The 12,137-nt window shown below is 44.1% G+C and overlaps 1 protein-coding gene across 1 annotated transcript in view; it reads left to right on the forward strand.

Annotated features, from left to right (window-relative positions):
• Positions 1-11,933, forward strand: part of foxk1 (forkhead box K1) — a 33,506-nt gene extending 21,573 nt beyond the window's left edge. Inside the window, exons 3-9 of the mRNA XM_062026516.1 lie at positions 3,795-3,996; positions 4,076-4,222; positions 4,285-4,478; positions 4,643-4,815; positions 9,798-10,058; positions 10,120-10,293; positions 10,663-11,933. Of these exons, the coding sequence (XP_061882500.1) occupies positions 3,795-3,996; positions 4,076-4,222; positions 4,285-4,478; positions 4,643-4,815; positions 9,798-10,058; positions 10,120-10,293; positions 10,663-10,877 (1,366 nt within the window). The 3' untranslated portion in view covers positions 10,878-11,933. The remainder of the gene's footprint in view (positions 1-3,794; positions 3,997-4,075; positions 4,223-4,284; positions 4,479-4,642; positions 4,816-9,797; positions 10,059-10,119; positions 10,294-10,662) is intronic.
• The last annotated feature ends 204 nt before the right edge of the window (positions 11,934-12,137 follow it).

The raw sequence follows: 12,137 nt of genomic DNA on the forward strand, positions 1-12,137 counted from the left end.
GAGAAAAAGTTAGCATACGTCTAACAGGGTTTCCCTTTATAGTAACTGACTGTGGCGCACCGCTACAGCAAAATTAACGCCGCCACACCTTAAAAAAAGGTTGTTTTTACTTGAAAACAAATTAAATATGTATTGTAGCCGCAAGAAGATGTCAAAAGTCTGACGCTGTTTTTAACTTTTTATGCCAATCTTATGCTAACAACCGGCCCAATTCCAGCACTTTCGTCTTTGTGCTTCCCCAGACACAACTACACTTCCTCATCCTCCACCAATCCCCTTTCAGGCACAGACTGTGTGTTTGTGATCATTAGATCAATTAACATCAAATCAAAACCACACGCACATAAAACATAACCACCAGCAGGTCGTTACAGTATGGATGGATATGTACAGCCTACTGTTTGCACGCTATTGATTAGTGATGCGCCGAAAAAAAAAGACTTTGATCAGCACTTGCGATGACGTAAACAAGACGCACGGGATTGTCTGCAGTGGATCAGCATGTCTGCGATGTGGACGTACTTTAATATATCCTAGATATACCCGCATAATGAGCAAATATTAAGGACAGTGGCAGCTTTTAAGGAGAGAAAGTCCAACTGGAGCAGCAGCGCGAAGAAATGCTCGTTGTTGGTCAGGGACATCAAGAAGTCTATATTAGCACCAGAAGAAAAATGCTACATTTGTTAATAGTCGGAGTCTTCTGATACTAGAAATAATATCAAAGTGTATTTTACAATAAGCAGCAACTATTGAAAATAGGGAAAAACGATATAATATAAAAAAATACATGTTACTAATTAACAGATTTTTAAAGAAAACTAAATTACACAGCCTTTTTAAAAAAAATCATAGCAAATGATCCAATGACGTCATGGTGCCCACGTCTGTCTAAGATAACACCAAGTATGGAACGCAATGATTTTTATGTTTATACGAATAAAACTAGCAAAACTTTTAGCATGCTAACATAAGAGATGGTGTCAAGTATCAAATCCATGATTTGTAAGTTCAAATGAAAAAATGCTAGTAAATTGTGTTAACATGCAAGCAGGTGACCAATTTATGTATGGCTCCGCCCTCCTGTGACAATGCTGACACACCAACAGTTAAAGTTAAAGTCCCAACGATAGTCACACACACACACACTAGGTGTGGTGAAATTATCCTGAGCAGTGAGCAGCAGCGATGATTTAATCCCCAATTCCAACCCTTGTTGCTGGGTGCCAAGCAGGGAGGTTATGGGTCCCATTTTTATAGGTATTGGTATGACTCGGCCGCGGTTTGAACTCACGACCTTCCAGTTTCAGGGCGGACACTCTAACCACTGAGCAGGTCTGATGTGTAAACTGTGGCCATATTATCCTCTCTCTAACTTATTACCAGGAAATGAATGAGTAGATTAGTATCTGCCTACGTTCTACTGAAACATGCTTCCGTCTACAATTCTTTAAACTTTACTTAGCACGTATTTCCTCTTTTGTTTCAAGCTAGTTGCGTTCTGCATTAAAGGCAATGGCGATCATGTACTTTTTTTTTAATGAAAATCGGCTGATACTGATTAGTGGCCGATCGATCGGCACATACCTGGTGTACGGTTAAATATTAGATTAGATTATGTCTCGTTTTTATTATTGTATAACATGTTGGTCGCAGGCAAGCAAAATGACACTGAGGCCATTGGAAACTTTTTACAAACAATCGCTCAAAATCCTTGACCGAAAACCACAACACCACCATCACTGTTTAGTTCTCCAAAAATATAGATTGTTAAATTTAGCTAACATTCAAAGATTAGCATCAATACCAATGGCCCACTTAAGCACTTTGTCCAGTTTACATTTGCTGTGACAACTAGAAACACACGAGCCTCCACCAGGGGGCAGTGTAGCGTACTCAGATGTAAAACATCTTTTGCACAATCAGCCTTTTCACATAAAGCGATAAAGTTAAAGTTAAAGTACCAATGATTGTCACACACACACTAGGTGTGGCGAAATTATTCTCTGCATTTGACCCATCACCCTTGATCACCCCCAAGGAATGGAACGACCTCACAACAAACTTGAAAAGTCTAACAGATTACTCTTCATTCACAATTGAAGTTAAAAAGTGGCTTTGGAGCAATCAAAGCTGCTCACACGGTCAATAAGGTGGGCACTATGTCTGACACATCAACTTAATGTGTATTATATTTATCCATGAGAGCATTTTTGTTGTAAACTGTGAGGTGTGTCTGTTAAAATCATGGTTGTTTTTACAAATAATGACAGATGTGAACAAGAACATGTATTGTCTTTGTGTGATGATGTAAATGAGGTGTGGTTGTATTGTATATTAAGTATGTGTCCATGAATGGGCATTTTATGACTTTTCTTAATTTGATTAAATGCTATAGTATGATTTTATTGTCATAATTTTATTGCATGATTTTTGTATCCCTTTAATTTAGGTAGCAAGGGACTGCAGATAGAAATTTGCTATTTAGCTAATCTGGTACAGAACATATCTGTCTTTGAGCTTAAAGGCCTACTGAAATGAATTTTTTTTATTTAAACGGGGATAGCAGATCTATTCTATGTGTCATACTTGATCATTTCGCGATATTGCCATATTTTTGCTGAAAGGATTTAGTATAGAACAACGACGATAAAGATTGCAACTTTTGGTATCTGATAAAAAAAAAGGCTTGCCCCTACCGGAAGTAGCGTGACGTAGTCAGTTGAACATATACGCAAAGTTCCCTATTGTTTACAATGATGGCCGCATGAAGTGAGAGAGATTCGGACCGAGAAAGCGACAATTTCCCCATTAATTTGAGCGAGGATGAAAGATTTGTGGATGAGTAAAGTGCAAGTGAAGGACTAGTGGGGAGTTGAAGCTATTCAGATAGGGAAGATGCTGTGAGAGCCGGGGGTGACCTGATATTCAGCTGGGAATGACTACAACAGTAAATAAACACAAGACATATATATACTCTATTAGCCACAACACAACCAGGCTTATATTTAATATGCCACAAATTAATCCTGCATAAAAACACCTGCGTGTTTGTTACGCTAGCTCCTAGCTCCTCTGCTAGCTCCTAGCTCCATAGAACACACCAATACAATTCAAACACCTGATCAACACACACAATCACTCAGCCCAAAAGACCGTTCACCTAACTCAAGGTTCATAAAGCTTATATATTTTAAAAAAGTTACGTACGTGACGCGCACATACGGTCAAGCTATCAAATGTTTAGCAGCCAAGGCTGCATACTCACGGTACCTGATATTCAGCTGGGAATGACTACAACAGTAAATAAACACAAGACATATATATACTCAACACAACCAGGCTCCATTGGCATGTGTTATAATGTTAAGATTTCATCATTGATATATAAACTATCAGACTGCGTGGTCGGTAGTAGTGGCTTTCAGTAGGCCTTTAATGTTTCTGTGCATTGTCCCTTCAAATAAAGACTAAACAAACAAATAATTGCTACTTTTGGTGGTAATCTGGCACCCTTAGTAAGAATGGTTGTTGCAATGCATCCTATTAATATCACTGTAGACTCTAAGGCAAATTCAATCCAATGTGTAAATATATGACATAATAGTCTCCTTTGTAGAAGCTGGGCATGCTTTTGAAATGGTCCTGCAGGCCGTGAGTTTGTTAGCATAACTTAGTGTTCCAGTGAGCAACAAGGGCTCAGTATTATGCATCATACTGAGAGCTGTTTGTAATAGTTTGACATTTTCACGTGGCCAAACCAATTATTTCCTTCCCTCCCTTTGTGGTCTCAGTGTTCCCAACTCCTGCCCGGCGAGTCCAAGAGGTGCGGGGTCCTCGGGATACCGCTACGGCCGCAACGTGACCCCTGACCTCCAGCTAGCAGCCGAGTACGCCGTCAAGGCCATTAGCGAGCACAGACGGGGCCCCACTGATCAAAAGGGCGGACCCGGCGAGTTGCGAGGGGAGTCAGCCGGCGGCGGCGACAGCCCCAAGGTGATGACAGTGTCATGAAGCCCCGCCCCCTCACAAGCCACGCCCACCACCTTGGTATGAACGTGTGTATTGTGTCCAGGATGAGTCCAAACCGCCGTATTCCTACGCTCAGCTGATCGTCCAGGCCATCTCCTCGGCGCCGGACAAGCAGCTGACACTGAGCGGCATCTACGCTCACATCACCAAACACTACCCCTACTACCGCACGGCCGACAAGGGCTGGCAGGTGTGTGCGACGCCCCCCTCCCTCACCTGAACGCCATCTTTAACCTCTTTGTGCTCCGTCAGAACTCCATCAGACACAACCTGTCCTTGAACCGCTACTTCCTGAAGGTGGCGCGCTCCCAGGACGAGCCTGGCAAAGGCAGCTTTTGGCGTGTGGACTCGGCCTCCGAGATCAAGCTGGTGGAGCAGGCCTTCAGGAAGCGGCGGCAACGGGGGGTCGCGTGCTTCCGGACGCCCTTCGGACCGCTCTCGTCCAGGTAAGCGCGCCTCTGGAGACGTCCAGACACTCAGTCTTCTGTAACTTCTTTGTTTGTCCTTTCTGCTCCTTGCTGTCACTTGATTGGACAGAACCAAGTAAGTCCACTCCTGCTGTCACAGCCAGAGGGTCCATCTTGTGATGTTCTTTTCTTTTGTTTTCCAGGAGCGCCCCCGCCTCTCCGACTCACCAGGGACTACTTTCCCCTCCTTCCAGTGGGTTGCAGACCCCCGAATGTTTGAGCAGAGAAGGGTCGCCCATCCCGCCCGACCACCACGAGCAGCTGGCCCACAAGCTGGCGTCGGTGCCAGAGTACCGCTACACTCAGAGCGCGCCGGGTGAGTCTGTAAATACTTTTAAAGACGTTGCTATGGTAGAAACAAATTGCATTTAGGGTTGTAACTATAAAAGGTAATAATGATAACCTTGGTAAAACTCGTGATGGTTACCGTATTTTCCGCACCATAAGCCGCACCTAAAAACCACAATTTTTCTCAAAAGCAGACAGTGCGGCTAATAACCTTATATATGGATTAATATTCATATTTATTTTCATAAAGTTTAGGTCTCCCAACTACGGTAAACAGCCGCCATCTTTTTTCCCTGTAAAAGAGGAAGCGCTTCTTCTTCTACGGTAAGCAACCGCCAAGGTGAGCACCCGCCCCCGTAGAAGAAGAAGCGCGCGGATATTACGTTTCATTTCATTTGTGTGTTTCTGTAAAGACCACAAAATGTCTCCTACTAAGAGACACGCGTACAAGGTTCCACTGACTTTTGATATTCATGTGAACCGCACTGTGGATACAACGGGAACACGTACGGTGAATATTCGCACCACAGGGAATGAGAAGTCGTCCTTCACTGTGGTTCTAGCTTGCCATGCTAACGGCCAGAAACTTCCACCCACGGTGATATTCAAAAGGAAGACCTTGCCAAAAGAGAACTTTCCAGCCGGCGTCATCATAAAAGCTATCTCGAAGGGATGGATGGATGAAGAAAAGATGAGCGAGTGGTTGATAGACGTTTACGCGAAGACACCGGGTGACTTTTTTCACGCAGCGCCGTTCCTGTTGATCTACGACTGCATGCGCGTCCACATCATCGATGGTGTCAAAAAACAAGTGAAGCACACCGAAGAAGAATAATTCGAGGGATTTGTGGATGAGTAATAACTTCAGAAAGTGAGCTTTAAATGTTTATTTTGTGTGTTGTGTGACACTAACGTATGAGCAACGTTGAGTTATTGATGTTGCTATTGCTCTGCACTATTTTGAGTGTTACTATTTTTGTGATTGCACATTTGCACATTACATTTTGGGAGTGAACAGAGTTGTTAGAACGCTGGTTTGTAATATATTATTAAAGTTTGACTGACCTATCTGACTGTTTTGTTGACATTCCCTTTAGCGTAGCGTAGGTGCGGCTAATAGCACGGGGCGGCTAATAGGTAAACAAAGTTTTGAAATATGCCATTCATTGAATGTGCGGCTTATAACACGGGGCGCCTTATGGTGCGGAAAATACGGTAGTATTATCGTCCAAAATTAAAATAATGGGAGAACCGTGATTGATAACTGCACTTTGATAAACTCACGAACAGACAGCGAGTCTAAATCTTAACATGAAAATAAGACACATTAATGCTTTTCCCCCATTAAGAAACGACATACCCCAATTTGAACGTATATTACATTACTCTCCGAGCACATTCAACCTACAAGCTGTGCTCTTTTAGTAGAGAACGACTGTTCTAAACTTGGAGGGAATATATGAAACGGAGGTGTTTTTACGGTGCGTTCAAGGACCGCTGAACAAAGAAGGACACCACATCGCCCGTCAGAAATAGTATTAATAGATATTATTTGTTGGTGAAAAAGGAGCTAAACAGGAAGGCAAATCTCTCGATTTACCGGTGGATCTACATTCCTATCCTCACCTATAGGTTATGACCTAAAGGACAAGCGGCCAAAATTGAGTTTCCTCCGTCAGGGTGGCGGGGCTCTCCCTTAGAGATAGGGTGAGGAGCTCAAAGTAAAGCTGCTGCTCCTCCACATTGAGAAGAGCCAGATGAGGTGATGCAGGCTTCTGGTCAGAATGCCCCCCGAACACCTCCCTGTAGAGGTGTTTAGGGCACGTCCGACTGGTAGGAGACCGAGTGGAAGACCCAGGACACGGTGGAGAGACTATGTCTCCTAGCTGGCCTGAGAACGCCTCAGGAACCCCCAGGAAGAGCCGGACGAAGTAGCTGGGGAGAAGGAAGCCTGGGCTTCTCTGCTTAGACTTACACTACTTTGGATAAGCGGAGGAAGATGGATGGATGGATGGACTAACACATCAACATGGGGCTGGACAGTTTGTTTGCTTCATGCAAATGTTAAACGTTCAACACAAAATGGACACAAACATTCTTTGACAGACACACACTTTTTCTCTCTTTCCACATCGGACACAGGCTCACATTAAAAACAAACCTACGATAAATGAACATTTAAAAAAAAAGGCTTCATGAGTTGGGTCATGTGACTGTTTAGCGTGGCCTCTCGGACGCCACAATGTCGATCAGTTGCTGAATTAGGGGCGTTTACTCTCATTTGGTCATTTCTGTGGAAATGGTCGGTTGTAGTTGTGGGGAGCTTCTCTGCGTGGGCTGGCATGTAGGACAGGACTTGTTTTGCAGCGGCAGATGCAGGTTGCTGTGGTCTTGTCAGGAGACGAGACGGATCTACTGTTGCTAGTAGGAGTGTAACGGTACGTGTATTTGTATTGAACCGTTTCAGTACGGGGGTTCAGGTTCGGTTCGGAGGTGTACCGAACGGGTTTTCACACGGACCTATTAAGTAGCGTAACGCACGTTGTGTAAACAATGCACACCGAGGCACAACACACGGCATGCTAGCAGCTAATGGGCTAGGATGGACTGTTCGTCCTCTTTTCACCGGACATGTCCTCTGTTGCGAAGCTGTCAGGGCGGAGTTTCTTAAATGCCTCAAATGTCCGGCATTTTGAGTTAGGGTTGCGTGTATTTTCAATGTACGTTCAGGGTTAAGAAGGGGTTAAAAACAAAACAAATTGTGCACGCAGCAGCATTGGTGAGGGAGGGGCAGAGACAGAAAGCGAGAGAGTTAAAGGCTCTGCTTTTTATCCATAGATTTATCAGATTTAATTTTTTATTATCTCTAGCAGTGGTGTCAAAAGTGTGCCCCGGAGGCCATTTGCGGCCCACAGCTAATGTTTTAAAGGCCCACGGCACATTCTAAAAATACTATTAAAATAAACAAAAACATAACAAAAGTGAAATAAAAAAGCTTAAAGGCCTACTGAAACCCACTACTACCGACCACGCAGTCTGATAGTTTATATATCAATGATGAAATCTTAACATTATAACACATGCCAATACGGCCGGGTTAACTTATAAAGTGACATTTTAAATTTGCCGCTAAACTTCCGGTTCGAAACGCCTCTGAGGATGACGTATGCGCGTGACGTAGACCGGCGAACACGGGTATGCCTTCCACATTGAAGCCAATACGAAAAAGCTCTGTTTTCATTTCATAATTCCACAGTATTCTGGACATCTGTGTTCGTGAATCTGTTGCAATCATGTTCATTGCATTATGGAGAAGGAAGCTGAGCAAGCAAAGAAGAAAGTTGTCGGTGCAAAATGGACGTATTTTTCGAACGTAGACAGCAACAACAGTACACAGCCGGCGCTTCTTTGTTTACATTCCCGAAAGATGCAGTCAAGATGGAAGAACTCGGATAACAGAGACTCTAACCAGGAGGACTTTTGACTTCGATACACAGACGCCTGTAGAGAACTGGGACAACACAGACTCTTACCAGGATTACTTTGATTTGGATGACAAAGACGCAGACGTGCTACTGTGAGTATGCAGCTTTGGCTTCTAAACATTTGATCGCTTGACCGTATGTGCGCAACTTTTTTTTGCGTATGTACGTAACTTTAAAAAAATATATAAGCTTTATGAACCTTGGGTTAGGTGAACGGTCTTTTGGGCTGAGTGATTGTGTGTGTTGATCAGGTGTTTGAATTGTATTGGCGTGTTCTATGGAGCTAGGAGCTAGCATAGGAGCTAGGAGCTAGCATAACACGTACCGTACCGTACGTGCGCGTCACGTACGTAACTTTTTAAAAATATATAAGCTTTATGAACCTTGGGTTAGGTGAACGGTCTTTTGGGCTGAGTGATTGTGTGTGTTGATCAGGTGTTTGAATTGTATTGGCGTGTTCTATGGAGCTAGGAGCTAGCAGAGGAGCTAGGAGCTAGCATAACAAACACGCAGGTGTTTTTATGCAGGATTAATTTGTGGCATATTAAATATAAGCCTGGTTGTGTTGTGGCTAATAGAGTATATATATGTCTTGTGTTTATTTACTGTTGTAGTCATTCCCAGCTGAATATCAGGTCACCCCCGGCTCTCACAGCATCTTCCCTATCTGAATAGCTTCAACTCCCCACTAGTCCTTCACTTGCACTTTACTCATCCACAAATCTTTCATCCTCGCTCAAATTAATGGGGAAATTGTCGCTTTCTCGGTCCGAATCTCTCTCACTTCATGCGGCCATCATTGTAAACAATAGGGAACTTTGCGTATATGTTCAACTGACTACGTCACGCTACTTCCGGTAGGGGCAAGCCTTTTTTTTATCAGATACCAAAAGTTGCAATCTTTATCGTCGTTGTTCTATACTAAATCCTTTCAGCAAAAATATGGCAATATCGCGAAATGATCAAGTATGACACATAGAATAGATCTGCTATCCCCGTTTATATAAAAAAAATTCATTTCAGTAGGCCTTTAAAGGTTAAATGTTATTTAGAAAAAGTTGCAATGTTGACTAATAAAACAAAGCTGTTTTTTTTTCTTTCAAACCGTCATTGTTCAAAACATAATATTGAATCAAAATCAATGTTATTATGAATTATTGACCTATCCAAGGTTCCGATTACTTCACATGAAATATTCCACTAAGAAAAATATTTTTGGTGGAAGATTTTGCAAATTTGGTAAATAAATAACCCAAAAATGTATATTTTGTTGTTTTCTTACTGTACCGAAAATGAGCCGAACCGTGACCTCTAAACCGAGGTACGTACCAAACCGAAATGTTTGTGTACCGTTACACCCCTGGTTGCTAGCCTAAATATTTAGTCTGTCCAATTCTGCCTGGTGTTTCTCATTGGCCGACTGTCGCACGCCTAAACTATGTAAGGAAATAAGCGTCAACTCTGACAGAAGTGTGACGAGCAAAGCGAACAAGGTCAAGTAAAAGTTGTGATGTGTCCTGCGCAGGTTCTCCAGTCAGCGTTCAGCCCGTCATCATGGCGGCGCCCTCCCACCCGACCGTAGTCCTGCCTTCCGGCTTGGGCAAGGCCCTCGCCCTCGTTCCAGGCGGCGGACAAGTGCAGCCCGTCCACTTTCTCCAGAACCCGCCTCAGTCCTCCGTCACCATGCTGCGTGTGGTCACCAGCGCCCCGCCCAACGGGTACGGCACCCCCTCTGTCGGCACCACGGCGCCAGGGATGCAGAGGATGGAACACAGCGAGCTGAGAGGTAAGGAAACCCCAAAAAGTGGGCGTGGCATGATGATTGACAGCCGTAATGTTCTCCTCAGAGGCGCAGCTCAACCGGGAGCTGGTGATCCAGACGGTGGACAGCGCCGTGCACGGGGCTGACGAACGCAACAAGGCGCTGGGTCTGCATCAACTTCCTGTCCGCGCTGTTACCCAGAATGGAAAGCACACAAATGCTGCCGTCGCCATGGCGACCAGCCCTGCTTATAACGCAGGTATGTGACGCCATGTCGAAGGCTCTGGTCACGGTGTGGTCCTGGCAAGAGGGCGATAGAATGATGAGACACAAAGGGTCGAATGGTAGAGCAGCCGTGCCAGCAACTTGAGGGTTCCAGGTTCGATCCCCGCTTCCGCCATCCTAGTCGCTGCTGTTGTGTCCTTGTGCAAGACACTTTACCCACCTGCTCCCAGTGCCACCCACACTGGTTTAAATGTAACTTAGATATTGAGTTTCACTATGTAAAGCGCTTTGAGTCACTAGAGAAAAGCGCTAAATAAATATAATTCAGTTCACTTCAGTTTTTAGAGGCTACTTCTTTATGGGTGTAAGAACAAGTCTTCCACCGTCCTCCTTCTCCTTGCAGGTCTGAGCAGTCCTCTTCAGATCTTGGCAGCCCAGGCCTCCAGCTCCCCTCCTGTCGCGCTAAACCGACAGCCTGGCGCAGAAATGATCGGGGAGTCTCAGGCCAAGCGGCCCAGGATGGAGGACGAGGGCGGGGCTAACGAGTATAAAATCCCGCCCTCTCAGCACCCTGTCATCGTTACCATGGCGTCGCAAAGCCACGACCTCAGGAAGTGAAACCTTGCCATCGCCGGACTAAAACACCTGAAGGGAATCTCATCTAGAAGATTCTCGTTTTTTTTTTAATTCAAGCAAAATTTCTGCAGCTTCACGGACTTTTAACACTACTTGTGAAACGGGAACACGCCGACTGCATCCTGTGTATGGCTCTCGGGTCCAAAGTGTGAACTTTACGAGTACTTTCTCATGCTGGCGCAGAATTAACTGCCGGATGAAGGATTTTTGTCATCAAAGGCTTCCTGAGGCAAGTGGGCGGGGTCAGAGTTGCTAACCTGAACGTAGACAAAATGATTGTTTTAATTTAGAGAGTGAAATAAGCGACGTGTGCACAGTTTTGTACGTCTCGGCACGGACATCGCGACAAAAGCCTTAAAAATATTTTTTATTTTAACCTTTCAAGCTTTTAGAATGTTAAAGTACGCGCTTCTGCCGCGCGACAGAGACGAAGCAAGTCGTCCTTTCGCTCCCTTTGGCACGTCGCTAATGTTAGTTGCTCACCGGGCTATTTAGAAGCTATTTTTACTTACATTTGGAAGAAATATTTTGTGTAAAAAACAAAAGATTAAAAAACTCTGTCATTAATACATTATTTCTAGAAGGGCTTTTTGTTTTGTTTGTTTTTTAATTGTCCCGTGGTTGTGATGAAGAAGAATGTTGTAGCACAAATTAAACCCACGTTGACTGAAACGGTTTGTCTTCTTAATGGTCTTCTCTCAGGAAGTCTTCTTGCATAAGTTGAGGTCATGTTGTTACTAGGGGTGTAACGGTATGTGTATTTGTATTGAACCGTTTCGGTACGGGGGTTCCGGTTCGGTGCGGAGGTGTACCGAACGAGTTTCCACACGGACATATTAAGTAGCGTACTGCACGTTGTGTAAACAATACTCAAAATGCCTGACATTTGAGGCAAGGTTGCGTGTATTTTCAATGTACGTTCAGGGTTAAGAAGGGGTTCAAAACAAAACAAATTGTGTGCGCAGCAGCGTTGGTGAGGGAGGGGCAGAGACAGAGAGAGTGAGAGAGTTATGATAAACGCGCATGCGTCGCCAGGCTCTGCTTTTTATCCATAGGTTTATCAGATTAAATGTTTTATTATCTATAGCAGGGGTGTCAAAAGTGTGCCCCGGAGGCCATTTGCGGCCCACAGCTAATGTTTTAAAGGCCCACGGCACATTCTAAAAATACTATTAAAATAAACCAAAACATAACAAAAGTGAAATAAAAAAGCTTAAAGGTTAAAGGCCTACTGAAATGATT

This window comes from Entelurus aequoreus, linkage group LG18, assembly GCF_033978785.1.
Source record: "Entelurus aequoreus isolate RoL-2023_Sb linkage group LG18, RoL_Eaeq_v1.1, whole genome shotgun sequence".
In the NCBI taxonomy this organism is placed as follows: domain Eukaryota; kingdom Metazoa; phylum Chordata; class Actinopteri; order Syngnathiformes; family Syngnathidae; genus Entelurus; species Entelurus aequoreus.